The sequence below is a fragment of the Mus caroli genome, chromosome 15, assembly GCF_900094665.2.
Source record: "Mus caroli chromosome 15, CAROLI_EIJ_v1.1, whole genome shotgun sequence".
Classification (NCBI taxonomy): domain Eukaryota; kingdom Metazoa; phylum Chordata; class Mammalia; order Rodentia; family Muridae; genus Mus; species Mus caroli.
In genome coordinates this window covers 79787863-79812769 of record NC_034584.1, presented here as the reverse complement: position 1 = coordinate 79812769, position 24907 = coordinate 79787863, and the positions used below count along the sequence as shown (strand labels likewise).

At 48.8% G+C, this 24907-nt stretch overlaps 3 protein-coding genes across 9 annotated transcripts in view; 2 read left to right on the top strand and 1 right to left on the bottom strand.

Annotated features, from left to right (window-relative positions):
- The first annotated feature begins 3484 nt into the window (after positions 1-3484).
- Positions 3485-9865, top strand: Pkdrej (polycystin family receptor for egg jelly). Its single transcript, XM_021183953.2, has one exon. It carries the CDS (start codon positions 3485-3487, stop codon positions 9860-9862), a length of 6378 nt encoding a protein of 2125 aa, XP_021039612.1. The 3' UTR covers positions 9863-9865.
- Positions 9866-13678: 3813 nt separating this feature from the next.
- On the top strand, positions 13679-18404 carry Cdpf1 (cysteine rich DPF motif domain containing 1). 2 transcript variants are annotated; one of them, XM_021183468.2, is made up of 5 exons: positions 13679-13741; positions 14338-14484; positions 16054-16166; positions 16984-17095; positions 17833-18404. In XM_021183468.2, exons 3-5 carry the CDS (start codon positions 16054-16056, stop codon positions 17965-17967), a joined length of 360 nt encoding a protein of 119 aa, XP_021039127.1. In that variant the 5' UTR covers positions 13679-13741; positions 14338-14484; the 3' UTR covers positions 17968-18404. The 2 variants fall into 2 exon arrangements, with proteins under 2 accessions (XP_021039127.1, XP_021039126.1); XM_021183467.2 differs by lacking the exon at positions 13679-13741 and adding an exon at positions 13749-13829.
- A 5378-nt stretch (positions 18405-23782) lies between these two features.
- Positions 23783-24907, bottom strand: part of Ppara (peroxisome proliferator activated receptor alpha) — a 66740-nt gene continuing 65615 nt past the window's right edge. For all 6 annotated transcript variants that reach the window (XM_029470089.1, XM_029470088.1, XM_021183374.2 and 3 more), the window contains one exon: positions 23783-24501. In XM_029470089.1, the coding sequence (XP_029325949.1) occupies positions 24254-24501 (248 nt within the window). In that variant the 3' untranslated portion in view covers positions 23783-24253. The remainder of the gene's footprint in view (positions 24502-24907) is intronic.

The following is a 24907-nucleotide window of genomic DNA, read 5'->3' as shown; positions in this document are numbered from 1 at the left end:
CTCCATACTTTGTGTTCCCATCCTTTGAAAATGTTGTACAATCTCCCTCGGGGGACGAAGTCAGAACCTGAACTGGCTGCTTTCCTGAAAGCTCAGGAAATAAAGCTTTCATTTTTTTTAAGCTTCCGTATCTGAAGTGAGTTTTCTCAGCTTCCACCCCAAACCCAACAATGGTTTCCAGAAACAATACAGCAAGGACTCCGGGTTGATGGTCAAACAACACATAAAGATTTCAGCTTCTATTTATCCCTAAGGCGGAAGACCCTGAGTGCATCCCCCTTCTTACAAAGCAAATGGAGTAGGAGGTTTCTGTCTTTGCAGATCACTCAGATAGTGTCTCAGTGTTACTGTCTCTCATGGCAAGCAAGTTTTCTATAGGCAATCAAGCAAACCGGGTTCCAATAGAGCATATATTTAAGTTATCACCCTTGGGCTGGAGAGATGGCTCAGCAGTGAAGAGCACTGACTGCTCTTCCAGAGGTCCCCAGTTCAATTCCCAGCATCCACATGGTAGCTCACAACCATCTGTAATGGGATTCGATGCCCTCTTCTGGCATCTGAAGACAGCAATAGTGTACACACAAACATAAAATAAATGAATAACTTTAAAAAGTTCTCACCAGTGGTGTACATTAGTAAATGAAGGGGATGAACTTTTCCGGGTGTAAGTCAGATAAACGCCCACAGTTATGATCTAGCTCACGATTTCATTCCCTAATTGATGGCAGTGGGTCACGTGCCCCTCCACCCCCAAATGCATCTCACTGTTCTCCATTGTTGGCCTCTTCCTCAGCATCTGGGAAACAGAGGCAGAAGGCTCCAATGTTCGATGGCCTAATTAATGTTGCTCACCCTCACTCTCATGGGATCTCCCTGAGAATTGAGACCAAGGCTGTAGGAAAACGCTGGTGTCCAAACGTTATCGGAGAGTGTTAACTGAATTAAGGAAGCACACAAAAGAGTGAGCCAGTGAGAGGGGTTAAAGGTGCTTATTACCCAACCCGACAGCCTGAGTTTGATCCCCTGAACCCCCATGATGGAGAGAGAGAGAACTCGCTCCTGCAAGTTGTCCTCTCTCCAAAGTATGCACTGTGGTGAATATCTACCCTCATACACAAATAAATTATGCAGAGAAAAAAAGGGAAACCCTTAATAGTCAATACTAATACTTATCAAAAATAGCACATAGATGGTGATGGTTTAAAAACTTCAACTAAAAGCCAATAGTGATGGCAAAAAACAAACCTCTATTAAACATGGCAAAGCAATAATGCGAGAGATGCTCACATAGGAAGGAAGCACAAGTGGCTCTGTTGGCTGCTTAGCTAAAACAGACTTGAGACAAAGTTTGTTACCAGATAGACACATTTCATAGTGACATGAAGGGCAATCTATCAAGAAGACATCGGCCCAAAGACACATATAGTCGTCAACCGACAGAGTCCCAAGAATGCGCAGTGAGAAATGTCAGAAGGGAAGTTTGAACCAGAACTTTGCACTGCCTAGGTAGGAGATTAAACTTCACCTGGAGATTATAACACTAGTCAAAATCTCAGGAAGGACATGGAAGATGGAAGTACCACTACCAACCATCTGCATTTGATCAGGCTCTCTAAGGTGTGATATTATAATTTAAGTTAGACTTGGTAGTGCAAGCCTACTCAGCAGGCACATCAACTGGTTCAAGACCAGCCTGAGAAACTTAGCAAGACTCTGTCTCAAAATTAAAAGAGATTATAAAAATATAACCTTTTTAAAAAAAAGACTGAGAAATAGATTTCAGTGGTAGAGGGTCTGAAGGAGGTCTTAGGATGAACCCTAACGACAGCACACACCTTCCTTTGAAGTTCACACAGAATGTATAACAAGAAGGACTCCAGGGTGGCCATTAAGGCAAGTCATGAATAAAAATGACTAGAAATCATTCTGGACCTATTCTCTAATCATAGCATTGTTAATTAGAGATCAATAAGCACAAGATTTCTTTTTTTTTAAAATGTATTTATTCTATGTATGAGTACACTGGTGTGTCAGACACACCAGAAGAGGGCATCAGATCCCATTACAGATGGTTGTGAGCCACCATGTGGTTGCTGGGATTTGAACTCAGGACCTCTGGAAGAGCAGCCAGGGCTCTTAACCGCTGAGCCACCTCTCCAGCGCCACAAGAGTTCCACATGAACTCCAAATGCTTGTAACTCCCACCACCCTTGGGAATATACGGGCACACACAACATACTGGGAGAATTAGCAATATTTTAAAGGAAAGGTGGCCCAAAATACAATAAGCGTGTAGGATGTACTTAAATACTGTATAGTAGGGACTTTATAGTTTTAAACACAGTAGGAGGAGAAGGAAGAAGGAAGAAGAAGAGGAAGAGGAGGAAGAAGAGGAGAAGGAGGAGGAGGACTAGGAGGAAAGGCTCCATCTTTGAGCCAAAATGTCAAGTTAGGAAGCTAGAGCCTCGGCTGCAGCTCAGGCCATCATTCCTGGAGACCCAAGGTTTGATCTTCTGTAACCTTCTCCCTTCTAAACTACACAGTTCTTTTTAGCTAGGTTCAGTAGTACACGCCTGTGATCTACCACCTAAGAGGCTGAAGCTGAAGAATCTCCAGTTGACACAGTCTAAAGCAAGCAAGCAAGCAAACAAACAAACAAACAAACAATACATTTAAAAGTGAAGGAAAGGGAAAAACCAAACCAAAGCAATACCAACCAACCCAAACCTAACCAACAACGCCCCCACCCCGCGCGCCCCCCTCCTCCAAACAACCAAGTGTCAGATATCCCTGCACTGGGCTGAGGGGGCTGGCAAGGCCCTCCAGACTTCATTATTTTGGAACCGGTTTTCCCGTGGGAGAGGAATTTCTGCTAAGAAGTTTTCTTGGTGTGTCCAGTTTTAAAAAGAAGAAAAGAAGGGGGTGGGGCGGCGGAGCACGGGATTAACCTCGTTTAGCAAGGCCTGATCCTGGAGTGGCTCCATCAGCATGGGAAGAAAGAGGTGGTTGGAAACAGTCTTGAGCCCCTCTGCCGCCTAGTGTATAGTGACCTACCTTGCACCTACCTTCCTGGAGATGCTGCTGTCCTTAACATGCCGTGTCCTCCTTGGTCCTGAGAATCCCCACTTCTCTGGAAACCCACTGTTCTGTGACTTCCCACGTTCTCCTTGTGTGTGGTTCTCCTTGGTCCTGAGATCCTTGATGACCCTGAGAGCCCACTGTTCCTGGGAACTCACTGCCCTTTGGGACCCACCGCCCCTGGGAACATACTGTCCCTTAAACTCACTAGCCCTGGGAACCCCACTGTCCCTGAGAGTGTACTGTCCCCGAGAGAACCCACATCTCGGGTGAACCACCTTATTCCGGAGTGGCGGAGCACGCTGCCCCTGCCCCGCGGCGAGCTGCGCGCCCATCTCCTCCCGGTACGCTCGCGGCCCAGCCCAGCGTCGCGGCCGTTGCGCCCGGCAGCTCCTGGCGGGGAGCCATGTGGCCGGGCCCCGCGCTGCTACTCCTGGGCCTGGGCCTGGGTCTAGGCAGCCAGCCGCCACCCACCGGCCCTCGCGGGCTGCCGGGCGTGCTCAGGGGCGCCCCGGGGTTGGGGCAGGGCGCGGAGAGCAGCGTCCGGGGCGGTGACACCGGTGGCCTGTCCCCGCGTGCAGCCCCGCGCCACGCCAGCCCTACGCCGCCCCGTAGGTGTCCCTCGGGCGCAGCTGCACGCGTCCCCCTGAAAGTCAACTCTTCGGACCCCGTAGCCTCCAAGGCTAACGTGTCCTGCCAGACGGCCCCCTGTATCATGCAGCTAGTGAAGATCAACAGGAAGGACCAGAACGCTCCCCTTATCCTGAGCAGAGACGAGGAAGCCACCCTCAATATCACTGTGCGTTGGTACTGTCCTGATGCCTTGGTCATTCGCAAGAGCTGGGTGTACTTTTCGGTGGCCTCTGTGAATGACACCCCTGATTGGAACCGACCTGTGCTCTTGCCGCAGGTGGCAGTGTCTAAGAGTTTCTCCCTCCACATCCCCAAATATGCCCTGCCTTACGGAGTGTATGTGTTTAACTTTACGCTGTCCATCTTCAGGTGGGACCTCGCCTGGCCCACGGTGACAGGCTCGGATATCATCTACATTTGGGTTAAAAAGCGCCCCCTGAAGGCTGTTCTTCTTGGAGCCCCCAGAGTAACCATGAAGTTCTCCGATGAATTGACTCTGAATGGAAGCGTGTCCTACGACCCAGAGGCAGACATCCCCACATGGGGACTCCAGTTTTTTTGGTATTGTACCACAAATCCAAGATACTATAGTGGCAACTATGTATTAGTGATCAACCAGGCTGTCTGCCACCCAGAGCAGGATTCACTGAACTGGCCTTGGGCAGTGGGCTCTGTACTAACCATTCCACCAAAAACTCTTAGGGGCAATGGTGTGTATTACTTCAGAATGGTGGTACAGAAGCAAAACAGAACTGCATTTTCTGATAAAACTGTACACGTGCTCCAGGGGCTTCAGCCCAAGGCGCACATTTCCTGCATTGAAAATTGTGGCCGCACGTTAGCTGTGTCAGATAGATTTTCTCTGTTTCTGAATTGCCCAAGTTGTGGCCGCCAGGATTTGTATAGCTGGTCCATTTTGTCTCTAACGGGCCATGAAGTGATGTTTGACTGGGCAGGGCAAGCAATCACCAGGAGGAATGGACCTTATTTGTCCATAAAAGCTTTTGCCTTTAGGAATTTTTTGGAAAATAGGGTTTGGGTTTCTCTGATTCTGAAATCTTGGAGTGGTGTGACCACGACCTTGAGACATCCCGTTGTCATTAACCATGGCCCTCAAGCTGGCAAATGCAAGATAAATCCAGCTAGTGGGATTTCCATGGTTACTAAATTTGCTGTTGAATGTAGTGATTTTAAGGATGAGAATCTTCCCCTTAGGTATAAAATAATAGTATCTGAGTTGGACAGCATTGGCGCAATCAGTTCCGTAGAAGAGAATACACTGGGTTCCGTGGTGTATTCAGGGACAGAGCCTACAACACCAGCCTTCTTTCTCCCTGTCGGTATGGTGACAGATCAGTACAATGTGAGGCTCTATGTTCAGGTCTATGACTCCTTAGGGACATTTTCTCAAGTGACTTTGCAAGCGACTGTGACGGCACCTACTATCAGGGACTCCTCAGAGGATGTTTTACAACAGCTGCTCAACGTCACCATGGAACCGACATCACCGTTGTCTACCTTGCTTCAAAAGCAGGACTGGCTAGAGGCTGGCTACTTAATCTATGTGGTGATTTCTGTCTTGCATAACATAAAAGGGGAGCAGGAACTTCAAGATGACAGAGCCCGTCTCCTGGAGCACCTCGTCAAACAGTCTCTCACGTTTGCTATGAACACAGCAGATGAGATCGGCCAGTCAGTGATGGTGATTACCAAATTAACCCAGAAAGCCTCTGACTTGAGTCAAGCGGATTTAGAGGCCACCTCATTCCGGCTTAAGCAAGCAAGCCAAGACCTACAAGCATACCAGCAGAGACACAAGCACCTTCACTCCTGGCAGGTTGAAGTTGTGGGCACTGGCATCCTAACCAGTCTGTCTAACCTTCTTAAGCTGATTAATCCCTACTATACGTTACAAGATCCTTTGTTTGTAGTAGAATCACTATCAGACACAATACTGGCTAACAAGGTTCCGGGGAGCAAGACCACTGCACTGAGGACCAGTAACTTTAACATGTATGTGGAGAAAGTTGAAAACTGGAATGTTTTTAAGGCCTTCAGAAATGATTCACTCTGTCCAAACTGCCTCCGTGCAACACTGAATGCAAGCACGGTCCCCGAGCTACCCCCAAAGGCTCTGATTTCTATGATGTTTTGTGAGTTCACAGAGGACCCCTTTCCTTGGTTGACTTACCCGGAAAACATTTCTGTAGATGTGGTTGGGTTCAGAATGACTGGAGTCGCAGATAACAATCAGGTCATAGAGATCACACCCGACATAGCAGAAGTGTACCTGGCCAGAAAAGATTTGACCCCTTCGAGTTTTAACCTTACAGTGGGACCCGGCATTAAAAGTGATGGGTTCTCAAAGGTGACAACAGGTGGAATTAGCTTTGAGGTGGACAGCAGGTGGACTGGGGAGCTACTCATTCACATTGTCACAAATGTGACAGTGTTGTTTGAGGCCTTGGTATATGAAGGCCATCAGCTCACACCCACCAATCTGATGGCCACTTTCCTTGTTCCTCATGACATCCCTCCCATTGTCAAGTGGAGTGGCCTGTTTGACCCAACCTGTTCAGTCAAGGAGGCCCGCGTGGTTTGTCTGTCATCATCCCTGCTTCGAAGTATAGCTCAGCGCAGATTTTCATTCAAGTATAACATATCCATGGTCTTGCAGGCATCCCGTTTTGTCCTGAAGCCCACTGACAAGCTAGTGAGAATTGCTCTCTTTATGGTTCACTGTTTGGACATGTATGGGATCCAGAGTGATTGGCAACAAAGTACCTGCGTGCTGGGTGAGAAGACCACGTGGAAAACAGTACACTGTATCTGTAGGAATGGAAGGCGGAGCCGGCGGCAGCTGACTTCTGTGAAGCATCATCTGCACACCCACTTTGTGACTGCTAAGGTAATTGTGGTCCCTAACCCCGTGGATCGGAGGCTAGCGATCCTTAGTAACCTTACCCAAAACCCTGCGACCTTCCTGGCCGTGCTTTTCATTATGATCTTGTATGCAATTCTGGCTTTCTGGGCCTTGCACAGGGATGTGATAGATCTGTATTTTCGGGACAGTGTGGTGATACTGACCGATAATGATCCTTTTGATACCCTATGCTATCTAGTAACCATCTTTACTGGGAGTCGCTGGGGGTCTGGAACCAGAGCCAATGTTTTTATCCAGCTTATGGGAACGGAGAGTACCAGTGATGTTCACTGTTTAAGCCATCCATATTTTAAAACCCTATACCGAGGAAGTATCAATACTTTCCTCCTGACCACAAAAAACGACTTGGGGGACATCCATTCCATCCGAGTGTGGCATGACAATTCGGGCGAAGCACCTAGCTGGTACCTAAGTCGAATCAAAGTAGAAAATCTCTTCAGCAAGCGCATTTGGCTTTTTGTGTGCCGGAGGTGGCTCTCTGTGGACACCACTTTGGATGCAACGTTTTCTGTCACCAACCCAGATGAGCCTCTGAAAAGGACAGACTTCTTCATGATTGATGTGAGGGATAAGCTTCGGAAGAACCACATGTGGATCTCCATTTTCACGGAAATTGTCCCCAAACCATTCAACAGGCTCCAGAGGCTGTCCTGCTGCTTGGCCATGCTGCTAAGCTCTCTTGTTTGCAATATCATGTTTTTTAACTTGAACCAAAAGGAGCACAGTGAGTCCAGACACATGCACCTTATCAGGTCAATGCTGATAGGCATCGAGAGCGTCGTAATCACAATCCCCGTGCAATTACTGATAACTTTTTTCTTCACCTATTCCCAGAAGAATCTTAAAGTGAATCTAGACAAAGTGGCACCCCAGAAGCACCCCCTTTTGTCAGAGGAAGGTCTGTCCTGGAAAGAGCGATTGCACAAATGGCATGAATATGAAATGAAGGCTCTCCCCAGGAGAGCTGCTGTGTCCACCTCTGCTCCCAAGGAGAAGGAAGCCTTTGAAACCTCACAGAAGCATGAGAAAGCAGACACCCAAATGTCCAACAAGAACAGCAGTAACAATAACCTAGAAGCCAGTGAAGGTGTCCCTCCGAAACCTTCCTCTTCCCAAACGCATACTACTGAGTCTGTTCAAAAGAAGACCCAGATTATCCTGCCCAGGTGGTGTGTTTATATAGCCTGGTTTTTGGTGTTCGCCACTTCCGGTATATCGTCATTCTTTATTGTATTTTACGGCCTGACTTACGGCTATGCCAAGTCAATAGAGTGGCTCTTTGCGTCGTTCTGTTCCTTCTGTCAGTCTGTGTTCCTCGTACAACCATGCAATATTCTCCTGAGGTCAGGCACCAGGAGCTACAAGCCCAAGTACTGTAAGAACCTCTCGTGGTCCAGCAAGTACCATTACTCAGAAATCAGGCTGCAGGGGCTGACGATGACACAGGAGGAGATGGAGCAGCTTCATGAGGACATCGCCTACGTCCGAAGCTTGAGCATGTACCAGCCCATCACTGAGGACAAAATCCAGATCCTCAGGCGGGAGAACAGGATCCGGAAGAGGTCCTACTTGTTCCTGAGCTACCTCGTGACTCACTTCATATTCCTGACCCTTCTCCTGTTGCTCATTTTCTCACTGCGCCACAACGACAGCTTCTACTATAACCAGTTTATTCGCCATCGGTTCTCGGTGGATCTCGCCACTGTGATGAAGCTGGGAGATATCTACACCTGGCTCCACGGAGTGTTCCTCCCTTTGTTACACAATGGCCCAAACCCAACATTCCTTCCAGACAGCTCTTCTAAAATCCTTGGCCTTCCACTCATGAGGCAAGTGAGGGCCAGACCTAGCAACAAGACGTGTCTGTTGGCCAAGAAGTTTGTACAGAGCAGCGTTGCAGGGGAAATCCATTGTCACCCACGGTACGGCATTGACCCAGAAGACACACAACACTATTCCAGTGTCTGGAGTAAGGCTGGCAAGCAGTCAACAGACAAAGCTAGCAATGGGTTTACTTATAAGCCTCCGGGGAAAAGATGGGTGTATCATTCCTATGGAGTACTAAACACCTATAGATCTGGAGGTTATGCGTTCTACTTCTTTCCAGGACAGCAGATGTTTAACTCCACAGTGAGGCTCAAGGAACTCGAAGGAAAGAATTGGCTGGATGAGTTGACATGGGCCGTGATTGTGGAACTGACCACTCTGAATCCAGACACCAGTTTGATGTGTAGCATTTCGGTTGTATTCGAAGTCTCTCCCTTAGGGGTTGTCAACTCTAGCCTCTCTGTGTACTCCTTCTCGCTGGCTGACTTCAACAGAAAAACCTCGTCAGAAATCTACCTCTACGCCGCCATTCTTATTTTCTTTTGTGCCTATGTTGTGGACGAGGGCTACATCATCAGGCAAGAGAGGGCTTCCTACATAAGGAGCGTGTACAACCTGCTCAACTTCTCTCTCAAGTGCATGTTCGCTCTCCTGATAGTGCTTTTCTTCTGGAAGTACCTCCTGGCCACCAAAATGGTCCAGCTTTACCTCGCTGACCCTGAAGCCTTCGTCCCCTTCCATGCCGTTTCTCGGGTTGATCACTTCATGAGAATCATCTTGGCTTTCCTGTTGTTTCTGACCATACTGAAGACACTCAGATATTCCAGGTTCTTCTATAATGTGCGCCTGGCTCAGAAGGCCATCCAGGCTGCCCTTCCTGGCATCTGCCACACGGCTTTGGTGGTGTCTATATATTCCTTCATGTACGTAGCTTTTGGGTACTTGGTGTTCGGTCAGCATGAATGGAATTACAGCAATATGATTCACGCCACCCAGACCATCTTCTCCTACTGCGTGTCAGCCTTTCAGAACACAGAATTTTCCGGCAACAAGGTTCTCGGGGTCCTGTTTCTGTCGTCTTTCATGTTGGTGATGATCTGTATCTTCATCAACTTGTTTCAGGCAGTGATTCTGTCTGCCTATGATGAGATGAAGCAGCCTGTGTACGAGGAGCCGTCTGATGAGGCCGAGGCTGTAACCTATCTGTGCAACAGGCTAAAATCCGGGTTTGACTTTCTCACCACCCGATCTAGAGACAAAGACCAATCCAACTTCTTCGTCGACATGCTCTATGGGCAGCCGGAGAAGAATACTCGCCGGTTCCTGGGACTGAAGGCCAGAAATATCAACGGGAAGAAAATGATTTACCTTGTTGTCTGACTAATGACGGTCGGGAGGGCCACAAGCAAAGAGTGTTCCAAACATGACTTATGTTTCTCAAGGGGACTAAAGAGTGCCTGATGGCTCAGTAAAGCTCACCTCCACATCTGAAGTATTCCCACGCTGGGCCCTGCTCTTGGGAACAAGAACATGAACAGAAAGGCATATCAGGGGAGAGAAGTGGACGGTAAGGTGGGACTTGCTCTGGATGGGATTTTGTGACTCCTGGTCCAGAGGCAGCGCTCCTTTTGTGGGAGCTTGCAGCAGTGGGGAAGAGTAGCAGCCGCTCACTTTGAGACCCAAAGCTGGCAAGGTCCCATCATGGATTAAGCCACAGCTCAGCAGCCTCTAAACAGAAACAGACTGGTCAGCCTCCCTGGAAGTCTCCTCTGCAGACCATGCCTGGGAAACCTCTCTTCAAGTCCTCCTGCAGGCCAGGGCTAGAGGGGATCCGGTGGGGGTAGTTCCAGAACTTGCTTTAAGAGTTTGAGAATGCAGAGATGAGAGAGAGCAGGGGACAAGGACCTGAAGTGTCCCGTCGCACTTTAACTCCCTCAGGGTGTGCATCACCAATGCACCTGCACAAAGGTTCATGCTCAAATACGGTGCACATTCTATGCACTGAGTATAGCAATGTGTCTGATGACTCGGGAATTTGGCTATTGCATTTGTGACTTGATGGATTATTTAGGTGTAAGGAAACACAGTTTACAGTCCAAGAACAAGGGCTGACAGTTGTTACCTTGTTACTCAGAAGCACGTGCCTTGATGTTGACGCCACTTTTAAGTTTTATATGAATTAAATTTGAGATTTCTTCTATGGCCTGTGCAGTGATTTCTGTGTAAGGGATCAAAGACATATTTGTGGCTGCCTTCAACATGGAGGGTTATCAGCCTCCTCCGATAACCTTTTTTTTTTTTTTTTAAACAAGAGATTTATTTTTATTTGTTTGTTTTGAGACAGGATTTCTCTTTGTGTATTCCTGGCTGTCGTGGGACCAGACTTGCTCTGTAGGTCAGGCTGGCCTCTAACTCATAGAGATCTGCCTACCTCTGCCTACTGAATGCTGAGAACCAAAGACATGTACCACCACCACCTGGCTCTTGGATAGGCTTTTAAGACTCACCTGGATAACATTATATACTTTTGTTTGTTTGTTTGTTTGTTTGTTTGTTTGTTTGTTTGTTTCTTTCTTCCTTCCTTCCTTCCTTCCTTCCTTTCCTCTCTCTCTCTCTCTCTCTCTCTCTCTCTCTCTCTCTCTCTCTCTCTCTTTCTTTCTTTTGAAACAGGACCTCACTATGTAGCTCTGGTTGGTTTGGAGCTTGCTATGTAGACCAGGCTAGCCTTGAACTCATGGAGTCTTGTCTGCCTCTGCTTCCCCCGATGGCTGGGATTAAAGGCTTGCATCACCATACTCAGCTTTATTTTAAAGTTTGTTCTTGGACAACTGCATACAAGTATACAATATATCTGGAATCTACCCACTCCTCCCGCATTTCCCCAACACTTCCTCTTCCCACGTTCATGCTGGCAACACCCTCTCCTTCTTCGTCCAGAGTCTGTCCTAGAAGTATATGGGTTTAGGACCCATGACCAACGTACCAGTGGCCATACCCCCAAAGAAATGATTCCTCCTTTCCGAATAGCCATCAATCCCCAATAACTCCTCCAATAGGGTGGAGCCACATGAGTCCCTCCCCATCCATGCTGTAATGTTACCTGGCTTGGTCTTATGTACGTTTGTATAAGTAACCACAGCTGCCGTGAACTCATGAGGCCAACGGCCATGACACGCCCAGAACACAGCACTGTATAAATGCCCCACCCGTTCTGCTGAGAGGTTCCTTGAGCTGGGGGTGGGGATGATAAGGATGTCCCACTGAGCTGAGCACTCAGTAGTCCAGCTGTTTTGCGTTGTGCTGAACACTGCTAATGGCTTCGTTATAGAATCCCTCTTGCTGCTTAAATTACAAGCTCATCTGGCACTTACTTGGATCAGACAGTAGTGGGCACTCGGAGATTCTGCCCTTCTTCTGTAAGAGGGTTTTATTCCCTATTTGATACAGTGCTTGCCACTGTCTAGGAGATTTGGAGATAGATGCATCTGGAAGAACTCTAAGACAACATCTTAAGGAGTAAGTAGTGGATCTTGAGTGGGTGGAAAAACATTCCCAGAAGCTGTAAGATTGTTGAAAGGAAATTCTCCCCAGGGGGGCTGGAGAGACGGCTCAGACATTAAAGAGCACCAGGGTTCCTGAGCTGAATTCCCAGCAACTACACGGTGGCTCACAATCATCTATAATGGGATCTGATGTCCTCTTCTGATGTGTCTGAAGCAAGTGACAGTGTACTCATACAAACAAACAAACAAACAAATCTAAAAGAAAGAAAGGAAGGAAGAAAGGAAGAAAGGAAGAAAGAGAGAAAGAGAGAAAGGAAGGAAGAGAGAGAGAGAGAGAAAGAAAGAAAGAAAGAAAGAAAGAAAGAAAGAAAGAAAGAAAGAGAAAAGAAAAGGAAAGAAAAGCCCACACCGTTAAAGGCAGGCTATGTCCCTAGGAGTTGCCAGCCAAGAAAACCCTTTAAGTCCCAGAAACTAGAAAGGCAATTTCCACTATTGTTGGCTGCATGTCAAAATTAAATGAAAATACTTATATATTGCAGGATATGGAGAAGTCAGGCTAAAACTGCTGAGGGAGTCCAGGCTGCTGAGGGAGAATTATTGCCAAGGATCCTACTTAGTTATGGATTCTATTACGTCACTGTGCCAGGCAATGTATGTCTGCTGGTGCAATAGTGGTAAGCGAGTACTGATGTAGACAACACTTTCTGGTTGGATTTCAGGCTTCACAGGAGGGAACCCATGTTTGGCCTTATAAACCTATGCAAAAACTTGTGGCTGGTGGTCATAGGCTCCAGTGGGGACAGCACTGTAATTGTTTTGTTAAATGAACAGGCATGCCTTCTAAATACTTGTATTTCTTACCCATAGATTACTGCTGCTATCTGCCTCGGGTGTGGAGGAAATTTCATCTTGGCAATCTGTGGTAGTTACTGAGGAGACTCAAAACCAGTTAAATAACTGTGAGCCAATGCCTACCCCCATGGCATAGTGGTCCAATGCCCAGCCAGAATGTGAGAAAAGAATTAGATTTCTACGTAGCTCCTTCTAAGGTTCAGGGAACATTAGCCAGGCGGGGTAAATAAGAGTCACAAGAAGAAGTTAAGTGTTATATAGCCTTTTCCTGTAGATGGAAACATTCCCTCCTGGAGGCAGATCAGGACGTACAAGAATCAGAAAGCTCACTAAACTTTTAAGTTAAGAATATCCATAAAGCTCCTTTCCCAAAACCGCGAGCAACTGCCGCAGGGACAGCTCGAGTAGGCCATCACTCCCACCGGGTAGGCTTTTCAACGTTGCAGTTGCCTGAGTCCCTTCTCCCAGAAAATAACGCCAGTGCATTCACTGGTGCACCAGGCAAGATTTAGGTAGAATAGGTTTTGTTGTTTTGTTTTGTTTGTCATCAGTATGTTTTTTTTTCTGAAGCCCAGACAGCTCTCCAGCCGCGACCCACAATCACTATAAGCTAGCAGCGGAAACGGAAGCGACAGTAAAGCTCTACCCCGGCAAGGATGCTCTTTTGGCTTATCTTGCTTAAGGAGGCTGGGACCGAGTGGAGTTGCTTAGGCGCCCTGAGGCAAACCCGGGGACACCGGTAGTGTGGTGGAGCTTCAGCGGGCGATGAGATTGGGCTGCACAAATGCCATGGATCGAGGGCGGAGCCTCAGAGGACCTAGGGCGGAGCCGCGCAGGCGCAGTGAGGCGGAACTAGTACTGTGGGCGGGCCACGCAGGCGCTCTGGGGGTCCCGGAGGGAGGTGGTGAGTTTGCCCGGCAGTGTGCTGCAGGAACGCGCGTGGCTAGTTGAACATGTCCCCTCTGTGTCCCGGCTCGCTGGATCTGGTCTCGGTGCCTCTGGAAGCCCAGGGGTGGGGGTGGGGGAGGCGTTAGACACCCGGCTCAGAGCACGGGGAGGGCTGTGCGCGGGTGGCTCGGACCGTGGTGTATACGGTCGCCAGGCGGAGCCCTGCTGACCTGGGGAGACTCAGAGCGGGAGGAGGAGGCTCTGGCGGAGTCGCACTATCCTAGGACTGTCTCCTGACTGTCACCTGCTGCAAGGGCAGCGCGCCCAGTAGCCTCGGCGAGGGCCTGTGACGTGCGAATTAAGATACCACTAGCTAGGTTCGCGCACACCCAAAATAGAATTTCCGTTTTAGACGTCAGTCGGGACATCTGTCAGTTTCCAAGGCGCGCATATGCTCCTTTCTGGCTCCAAAGCTCGTTCTGTAGGACGCAAAGGGTTAGAGGAGGGCGCGCAGCTGGGGCCGGAGCTGCGGATGGGAACTTTGAAAGGCTAGTAGGAATTCCGATACAGCTCGATACAAATCCAAAAATCGTGTTTTCTCGAACTCATCAGACAGCTGCTGTTGCCATCAGACCACTGACTCAGCAATTTACGGAGAGGCGGGGCCTCCAAGGCCTTGAATATAGAAGTGCCATCAAACAGTTAAGAATGCAGCCATATCAAGTGGACTAGGATACACCTCCCCACCCCAACCTCCCGGTGAGCCAATAGAAACACCCACCGTGGGCTTTTTTCCAGCATGCACTGGGTGCTGATGGGTAAGACTAAGGGCAGAACTGAAGTCTTTATAACTTTCCTGTAAACTGACCTGGGGAAGGCTGTGATTGCTGTATAAATTCATCTGCCTGGATCTTTCAAGGGAACCAAGGTTTCAGACTAACTTTGGTAGGGCAGGAAAGTATGCTCTACGGCAAATCTGCGTCCAGTGAAGGGAGGCGGCAGGAGGCACATGAATCTGTCCTTAAATAGTATCAGAGAGGCCAGTACACCTAAGCACAAGTAAATGCGTAGCCAGTGTAGCAGAAGAACAGGAAAGGCAAACCCACCTCACTTACTGGGTTGATTCAGCACCAAGCAGCACAGGCCAAGCATACGTGTCCACCCTGTGTTTACCACCTTACCAACAAATCCCAGTTTATAACTCAGATTGAGACCACAAGGAAGAGCAAAGAAACAGCTTTGCTGCCAAGGACAGAGCCACACACAGCGGAGATGTTAGATAGACCTATCAGATGGGGGCGTTTAAAGCAAGCACAGTTAAGATGTTGAATGTGCTAGTAGAGAAGATGTATATACCATGCATATATGGATGGTGATTTCAGCAGATAAATAGTAGTGGGAAAAACAGAGGAAGAATGCCTTCAAGGGGCCTGCCAGCTGATGTGACTGAAGCCACTGCACTTGAAGGTAGTCTATAGAAATTATCCAAATTGGGGCTGGTGAGATGGCCTGGCAGGTAGAGGTGACTGCTGCCAAGCCTGACCTGAATTTGATCTCCAGATCCCACATGATGAAAGGTGAGAACTGACTCCACATTGGTAGTGTGGCACATTGCATACCTATGCAAAATCAGTCAATAAAAATATAATTAAAGGGCTGGAGAGACCGCTCAGCAGGTAAGAGCACTGACCGCTCTTCTGAAGGTCCTGAGTTCAAATCCCAGCAACCACATGGTGCCTCACAACCATCCATAATGAGATCTGATGCCCTCTTCTGGTGTGTCTGAAGACAGCTATAATGTACTTATTTATAATAATAATATATAATATTAATACAATAATATATAATTATATTTATTATAATTATATATTAAACAATAATATAATAAATAAATCATATATATTTATATAATTAAAAAGTATGGCTAGCAAGATGGCTCAGGGGTTAAAGACATTTTAAAGCTGATGACCCAAGATTAATCCCCAGGACCTACATTGTAGAACGAAAGAATTTCTGCAAATTGTCTTCTGACCAATTCATGAATTTCATAGATGCACCACCCTCTTCTCAAATAAAATCTAGTTTAAGTCTGTGGGGATGTAAAATCATACTCTCTCATGTCACTGTAGCCCAGGCTGGGCACAGTCATTCCTGTGCACTTATCAATCCCAGGCCACACTGACCAGGTATTACCTTCTCCGAGATTGTGCTTCCCAGTCAGGGAGGCTCACGCTTTGGTGAGAGAGCGATGAACAGCAGCCAGAGAGAATTTAAAGTGCGGTGGTTCTTCGGTTCTGATGGTGACGCCTCTATCTCTTGATCTTGCAGATGGCATCTGAGGCAGAGCCCCGCCCCCTGGGCACGTTTGAGTGCCAGCTTTGTGCCTTATCAGCTCCTTACAGCTATGTGGGGCAGAAGCCCCCAGACACCCAGGCTGTTGTGTGAGTATGCGTCCTGAGCCAGTGCGCAGGAGACCCTGTGCAGTGTTACTCGGCAGGCGCTATGTGGAGTGTGACACCTGGTTTGAGTGTTGTACTTTAGACGGGTCCTTGTCCTTGTTCTGGATACCTCGGGTATATCCCAAGGAAGCCCCAGGCAAGGCTGGAAATCTTTTTAACTCTTCTTCGAGGACTCTCTGCCCTCCCTGTGGCTGCAGCTGAGAGTTAAGGACTTGTTCTATCTATGAGGTGGAAGCCTTGTGGCCTGGGCCAAACAGCAATGGAGGAACTTGGTGGCTTTTTCATGTGGGGCTGTGTCCTCTGCTGTCCCTGCTGGTGATACTTCTGGGCTGGGTGGGAATCCGAGGGTCTGATTCCTGTAAGTCGGGAGCAGAGATGGTTACAGGCTTGTTTTATTGGATTGTGGCTCAGCCTTCGTGAAGCATCACGTGAGAAAGCCGGCTGGTCTGGGCCTTGTGACACAGCAGCAGGGGACCAGGCTCAATTCCTTTATTCCCTGGATTATTCCCTTCAGTTGCTCTCATTCTGATGTGTGTGGGACAGAAAAGACTGTCCCACGCTGACCTCACGAGGCCACCTAGTGGATCCTGCTTGCTCTGGGTTCACTGAGAGGCTTGCGCTGAACGCTGAACCTCCCAGAGCTGAGGCTGGGTCACCTTTCAGTTCCCACCAGTCGGTAGTCCTCCAGCTTTTCTGCCATTACCTTACTGTGCGGGGAAACTAGTTCACATCTGCTGAGGCTCCTGCTGCTGTTGCAGCCCTACCACGGCTCATAATTGCATGTCCCTTCTCCCTGCAGCCTCCTGGAGGAGAGCTACATCATGAAGGACCCCTTCTCCTCAGACAAGGCCAGGTTTCTGGTCCTCGGCTCTCGGTGCAGTGTGTGCAGCAGGCTGGTGTGTGTGGGCCCGGTGGGTACACCTGGGGACTTCCCGTTTTTTTGTTTTGTCCCACCCCCACCCCCTTGCCACAGATCTGGGAACTTCCTGATCACCAGGTGGAGAGATGGTGGGGGTTCTTAGATGACCTCCTTTGGGACACAAGCACAAAGGAAAGGGGCCAGTGAGGGCAGCTAGAGGGTCTCAGCCCGGAGTGAGTAAAGAGACTTTAAGCAGTTGGGCCTCAGATTAGCCCAGGGATCTGAGAATGCCCGAGCACCCGCTGCAGGTACAGTGCACACAAGTGGGGCTCACCACAGGTGGTGCCCAACAACTGTCACTTCTTTTTGCTGTCCGGCTGATGTACGGGATGGCAGGAACCTTGGGTCCCACCAGCCGGAGGGAAGACTCTGGAGGGAGCGTTTGAGGTCAACAGGAAAGGTGGGTGGGCTCTGATGGGGCCAGCCTCTGATGGGCCTCAAGTGCCACTGCTTGGGTTTGGGCTGTAGTTGGCAAGCTGAAGTAGTGGGTGTTGCCCCAAGAATAGTAGGCATCTTCCCCTTTCTCGGATTAAACAATACATTGTTAGTGATGTTATCGTCATCTCAAGGTGTTGCTCCTCAGAACTTCAGCTGGGATGGCCACCCTGCCAGCCCTGGGTGCACCTTCCTGGCTCAGGTTGCGGCCTCTGTCCTCGGCACCTGTGGGGGGTTTGCCTGGGAGAGGCATTGCTGAGGCCCTCCGTGTTCCAGCCCTCTTCTCGCTCACAGGACTGCAGCCTGTTCTACTCCAAGAGGGTCTGCCTCCCCTGTGTCCAGGAGAACATGAGTGCTTTCCCTCAGGAAATCCAGCAGGATGTGGAGAAGAGAAAGAGTGCCAGCAAGAAGCACTCCAGCCGTCCCTGACTGGCAGGGGCACAGCCAGGATTCCTGCGAAGCATTGGGCTGGGCTCAGCCAGGATTCAGGCTGGGAGCTGTGGACCCAGTCTTCTTTGAACTGGGTAGATACCTCCAGCCTCAGAAGCTGAGGAACTGGCCAGGACTGAGGACAGACATCAGGGGTGTATCCAGCTGGAGCTCTAGGTCTGGCCTCTGGAGGCCAGGAGAGAGGGAGAGGGACCTCCTTCGCTTGACAGCTGGTAGACACTTCCTGTAGATGTACACGTGGGAAGACACCTAGCTTCTCTCCAGACTTCCAAACAACACAATGTCCTCTGTCTAGGGAATTCAGCCTCCAAGGGACAGAGGGTAAAGCAAGGGTTACGTCACATTCTTGTAACTCCTCGGAAATGATTTAAACCTTGACTCTGTATCATATTTATCATTAAAAACCTGAAGGATAAGCTGGTGGTTTGAGTCACTGTTTCAATGACACTTGGACACTCAATGTATCCCCTCTCGGGGCTAGTCCATAGGGCTTGTGCAAACCGGCCACATCGTAACATCATTCAAAATGAAACAACTAATTTTTAAAAATAGTTTATTTTTTTTAAAACCATTAAGGCAAAACTGTACCCTGAAATTAACTCTTTACATTCATCAGCTTACAGGAGGACATTCCAAACATACGGGTTCCCATAAATTCAGGATATAAATCAATCGTACAGTCAGTTCAGTCTCCTATGGAGAAAACAAAGACTCAATTTTTTTTTTTTAAATTAAGATTAAGTTATAGCCATTTTCTAATTGCCTGGAACCAATCAGCTCATGTGACTAGAAAATTCTATTTGCCCTTCTGTGTTCACCCTGATTCCTGATGTCCTGGATAGCCCTGTATCCACAGCAAGCTGGGGGCGGGGTGGGGGTGGGGATGCTGGTACCGGCTAAATAATTCCTATTCAGGCCTGTTATCACAGGGGTGAAGGGCTGCAAACCCCCAGGTCTGAGAGGATGGCACCAAGGACAGTAGTGAGCAAGTGGCAGGAAGCAGGCCTCAGACCTTGCTTTGGAAATGTGCCTGTCCTCGGGTGTGTCTGTAAGACCCCACCCCCTTGGCCTCCAATGTGATAATGACATTGTGGATCTTAGAGGGAGTTAGGAAGACACGCCAAGGAGAAATGTGGCAAGGAAATTAAAAATGACATGGAGACTCAACAGAACAGCTCAAATTGCCACCGTTCTTTGGTAATAATTCATAGCTAACAATTCTCTAAAACAGTAGCCTAACAGGCCTACACAGTGGCCCTGACAGAAACACTGATGTAAAGTTGATGGTTTCCCGTCATGGTTCGGTCAAGCCTGGCTGGCACTTGTTTTTTGTTTTTAAATAAAAGTGACTGACTGAAGCCGGGCGTGGTGGCGCACGCCTTTAATCCCAGCACTCGGGAGGCAGAGGCAGGCGGATTTCTGAGTTCGAGGCCAGCCTGGTCTACAAAGTGAGTGCCAGGACAGCCAGGGCTACACAGAGAAACCCTGTCTCGAAAAACCAAAAAAAAAAAAAAAGTGACTGACTGAAGGAACAGATTCACACATTGGGAAGAGATTGTACACAGCTCGGGGGCAGTGACAGGTGAGGGGTGCACACCCCGGGGCAGCTGTCTGCAGTTGTTTATTTGGGCTTCTGCTGTGCCCAGCAGGTTCAAGAGCTAGGCTTTGAACATGCACTGGACTGAACCCTGGCTTAGAGAACACGACCACAAGCCAGTCAACTAGTTGTATCAGAGTGGTTTTTTTGTTTGTTTGTTTTTGTTTTTAAAATCACAGTATTTAAGATATAGCTATGAAGAGCATTCTTTTTCATTCAGTGCAGAAAACATTGTGACACTTAACATGGATAATACTGACATCTTCCTAGAAAGGGTGCCAAGTGGCATTCATCTGTTGTGAGGTACACTTAGTTTCAGGCTTGACAAAAGAGCTGGCTGCCCCCCCCCCGCCCCCTTTTTTAAGTGAAATTTCCCAAAGTGACAATTTTACCAGGAAAGACTCAATCACTCCCTGGTCTTCAGGGCCAGGCTCTGTGTATGACTTGAAGCACAGCTGAGTCCCAGAGGCCTGGGAAAGATGTCCCAGTGCCTTGTGCCGACCAGGGAGCCCAGAGGGCCACCTGCCTCTGCTCTGCCCTCACCACCTGGGACCTGGGACCCAGGGATGAAGCATCTGTCTTTGCCGAATAAATGAGTTTGCAGTGGAGTTTGGGTTGGGGAAAGAGGTGAGAGAGAAGAGCGTTATTTCTCCCTCTCTACATAGAACTGCAAGGTTTTCATATTTGACCCCATGAAAAGACAATGAAACAGCCTGGTTGCTATGGCACAAACCGTTGCTTCTCCTCGCCTTTTGCCAACAGTAGTACCTGATTGCCACTAAGGTGTCAGGTGCTGCCAGCTGCTTGGTCAAGACGTGACGCTGACCTTGGGTGCAGTTTGGTCCACTTCTGGTTGGCACGTGATTCTCTGAAAGGTGTTCCTCACGATTCAACCACTCTCCCTAACTAAAGTTCCCCTTTGGGAGAAAAGCAACGGCCTCCATTTCTCATGTCTCAGACTAAGATTCTGAGAAGTAGATGGCTGAGGTCTGACGTTGAGAAAATGTCCTCAGGGGTCCCAGGCTGGTGACAGGCCAGGCAGCAGCAGCCTCTCACACTCTGTCCTGATTAGGAACCACACACCTTTTCCTGATGAGCCAGCAGGATACTCGACTGAAGTAAAACCAGAGATGTCAGCACACATCCCCCCCACAGAGGAGTCTCGGTGAGGAACGTGGTCCACTTATTTAAATCAAAACCTGTCCTTGCAGATTTTAGTGTTTTTAGATAAAGACAAAGGTCATTTCTGGCCTGAGTCAGGCTCTTGCTCTAATATTCTTAACCTACTCTGGTCTTGGGAGTCAGCCATACAAATGTGGACCAGGGACAGAGTGATGCCTGGTGGCTCAGCAGGAAGCCAAGATGGCCATCAGGCTGGTGGTATTACTTGAAGATGGGTTTAGATTCCTATTCTCACCCCTCCAGGGGCTGTGGAAGGAGAACGGGACCTCTATGCTGGGTGAGCAGCTGTAGGGAGTTTCTGATTTTCCTAGTGGAAACTCCTCTTGAAAGGCCACACAGGTTAAAGAGAGATACAGTGAAGGTGGCAGGCTTTTTGGCTGTAGGAGGCCCTGGGGCCAAAGGCTAGTTAATCTCAGGGGACACCGGGAAAACTTTAAACTGGAGTTCAGCCAGTCATTTTCAAACCAATGATGCAGGACAAAAGTCCCCATCCTCCATGCATCTGGCTGCTGAGTGTCTAACATACCCCAATGACATAGTGTGTTAGATAAAGGCTCAAGGTGAGACATGTTTAGGATCAGATGCAAGCTGAGTGTGTAGGAGCCCAAGGGCCATGTTTTTCTGAAGGTCTGCTTCAAGCAATCTTTTCTGGGGAAGGGCCTATAGGACCAGCAGAAAGAGGTGCCGTGGAGGGAGGGGCTGGAGGAGCCCCCACAGACAGGATCAAAAGGGAGGTCATGATAGACCTTAGTCCAGTCGATGACTAAATTTTGCATGTGCATCTTTAAGGCTCCCTTAAACATCGAATGTGTCTTCACTAGGTCACACAGCCTCTTGAAGACATCAGGAGGCAGGGCGGAGGGACGCCAAGGCTGCCTGGTCCCCATCGGTCTCCAAGGAGTCTGGCACTAAGACTTTGCCATCAGTGCTGGGAAGTGGCTTTGCAACTCTGCTCCTGAGCTCCAGGAGCCAAGGTGGCATCTCTGATTGGGCTGTTGGCTGATGCCACTGACACACCTTGTAGACCATAGCTACCTGCTTTCTCAGTTCCTAAATGTGTCACAGTATTTAACCTGGCATGTCTTGGGTTACTAACGCCTTGAGAAATCTGACTAGGTGACCCGAAAGGTCCTAGCACCATGTGGCCACATTGTGAATATCCTTCCCATAAAGGAAGGTACACAAAGTCACTGACTTTGAAGCCAAGGCCACTGTGGTCCCTCCTGGCTTCTCTGGGGATAGCTTATTGGCAGTCCCACGAGGCTCCAGGAGAACAAAACTTGCATGAACTCGACTGAGTATCAGCTCAGATGCAGACTGACACGGAACTTGTCAGTCAGTTGGTCCATGCTGAAGGCACACAGCAAGGGGCTACTCTTCATACGTTTTAGGCGAGTTCAAACAGAATGCTCAACTATCCCGAAAGCCCATGACTCAAAACTCCCTTTCCAAGGTCACCTACACTGGAGTGGCATTTGTCTAAGGTTCACCTGAACAGGAGCCTGTCCTCCTAGGGGACCTTCCAAACATAGGACCAGCTCTAGCCTTTCTGGAAGCACTGAGGACTGGCTGTGCCATGTGACACAAAAGCTGGCTCCTTCCTGACTGAGCTCAACCCTCACCAGGATCATACATGAAAATGACTTGCTCTGCCCTCTGATTCCTAAGAGCCTTGGCAGACTGCCTGCAGCAACTGCTGACCAACAGAGCCTTTGATTGGCAGCAAGGAGGGAAGACAAAGGGGGCAAGTGGGTTTGAGGAAGGACAGAAGACAGGAAGGAAAAGCAGGAGGGAGGGGGGAAGGTCAGTAAGGGTGCAAATCTTAAAAGTATGTCCCAATGCTAATTTTCCCTTATTATTATTCTTACTAGTGTTTTCATAATGCTGACCTTGAACATTTCATCAGCAGCAATCTTTTTCTCTTTTAAACAGGGTCTCACACAGCACAGACTGGCATCCCACTTAATTATGTATCTAAAGGCGACCTCTGACTTCTGCTGGGGTTGCAGGCATCGACCACCATGGCCATAAATCAGCACCAGGGACCAAGCCCCTCTACCCACTGGGCTACGTCCTCGACTCCTTGGCAGGCAGTGTGTCCATCTGGATCATTCTTTAATCACAAATGATGATGACGTCAGAAGATGGCCAGTTTTCTAAAGATGGGTCGGGAGCGTAGAAGGTGCAACCTGCTCTGAAATATGCAGCCACCCCCTTGGAGGGCGGGTGCCGGGAGTCCATGAGGTCTGAGAATCCTTTGTGCAACTGTTTCTTTTGAAGGTAGCCAGCACCGCTCTCCCAGTGGGACCGAGGAAAAGGGAAAGTTTCTAATTCTTTGAAACAACAACAACAACAACAACAACAACAACAGGCCAACCAAGTGTTGTGAGCTCTTCTGCTGGGTACAAACAGAAGCTGAATGAAATCACACCCTCGTCTCTTGTTCTCCAAGGTGACCAGCTCCCTTCAGCCTGGATAGCGAAGTCACTTTTGCCTTCTCTACTCCAGAGAGTGAGATAGAGAGAGCGCGTCTCATCACCAAGAGAGGTTTTGTTTGTTTGTTTGTTTGTTTGTGTTTTTGTTTTTTACAAAGCAGTAAAGTGTCATATCAAAGGAGCTGCCAAAGGAGGGGCCTAGAGGAGCATTTACAAATCTTTTGTGAATCTACCTCTGATATTGCTGCCATGCCCGCATCTGAGGGTCTGACATGAACAGAGGTGCAGAACTACCTGCTCAGGGTTCATCCTGTCTTTGTCTGTCAGACACTAGCGGAGGCCTTCTGAGGGCTTCTTGAGATGCAGCTTTCAGGGGATCTTCTACACAAATCTGAAAATGCTCCCCACCCCCCATCCCCACCCTCATGAGTCAGTTACACCCTCCAGAACAGTGAGCCCACAGAAAGAATGATGGGATAGCTTATCAAACTATTCTCAAATGTTCTCAGAAGCCAGCTCTCTTTCTTAGAGCCAGAAAACTCAAGTGAAGTCTTCCCAATAAACTTTTTTTTTTTTTTTGGCCACATTTAAATGGCTAACCTTGGGCCACACCTTGACTTGTAGGTTTTCAAAGGTTAAAAAAGTGCAGATTAGTTTTCAGGGATTTAAGAGAGTGCACACAGCCAGAAGGATGGCAGGAAGGGAACAGACCACTCAGACTTTGAAGTTACCCGTTAATTAATGGCGAATGCAACGTAGAGTGCTGTGCATTGATTAACATTGGGCCGGTTAAGACCAATGGGGACTGCCGTTGTCTGTCACTGTCTGAATCCTATTAGCCTCAGATCACCCCCATTTCGGTAGCAGGTAGTCTTAGAAGTGCCCATTCAGAAAGTAAGGATGTGGGAAGAGCCCGCATTACCTAGGCTCAGCCCTCTTCATCCCCAAGTGTAGGAGGGAGGCCCTCTGTGCAAATCCCTGCTCTCCTGTATGGGGCCGCAGACCTCGGAGGTTCCTGAACAGTGGCAACGGCCTGCCATCTCAGGAAAGATCAGTACATGTCTCTGTAGATCTCTTGCAACAGTGGGTGCAGTGCTGCGTCGGACTCGGTCTTCTTGATGACCTGTACGAGCTGCGCATGCTCCGTGACCAGCTGCCGAAGGTCCACCATTTTTTGAAGGAGCTTTGGGAAGAGGAAGGTGTCATCCGGATGGTTGCTCTGCAGGTGGAGCTTAAGCACGTGCACAATCCCCTCCTGCAACTTCTCAATGTAGCCTATGTTTAGAAGGCCAGGCCGATCTACGCTCAAAAGAAGAAAAAGACGTCTGAGTGCGGCCAGAGGAGAGGCCCCGGTCAGAGGAGGAGCCAAGTGTCCGCTGCTTGGTGTGGCCCTGCTGAGGAGGCACTGAGGGACCTTCACAGGGCAGCCCAGCCGGGTCCGGAGGTCACCACCTCTGATGGGTACAGACATGACTGACACTCCTAGCTATTCACAGGACCAGCCCCTAGTCCTACCCCACACCCCCTTGTGGTGCAGCCCCTACTTTTGGATTTGCCTGATAATAATCCCCAAACCACACCACATCTTTGGAGGAAACCGAGTGCTTCTTCCTGTGTGAAAGTTGTATATTCAGCAAACCATTAGCAGCAAGGGGCATGACAAGATTTTTTTTCCTTTTTTCCTTTTTTCTTTTTTTCTTTTTTT

What these genes read in the sequence shown, in the direction of transcription:
- Pkdrej (XM_021183953.2), top strand. Translation starts at nt 3,485, where the DNA reads ATGTGGCCGGGCCCCGCGCTGCTACTCCTGGGCCTGGGCCTGGGTCTA.
- Cdpf1 (XM_021183468.2), top strand. Translation starts at nt 16,054, where the DNA reads ATGGCATCTGAGGCAGAGCCCCGCCCCCTGGGCACGTTTGAGTGCCAG. An exon ending in CCAGACACCCAGGCTGTTGT is followed by an intron (nt 16,167 to 16,983) that starts GTGAGTATGCGT and finishes TTCTCCCTGCAG; the next exon opens with CCTCCTGGAGGAGAGCTACA. An exon ending in GGCTGGTGTGTGTGGGCCCG is followed by an intron (nt 17,096 to 17,832) that starts GTGGGTACACCT and finishes TCTCGCTCACAG; the next exon opens with GACTGCAGCCTGTTCTACTC.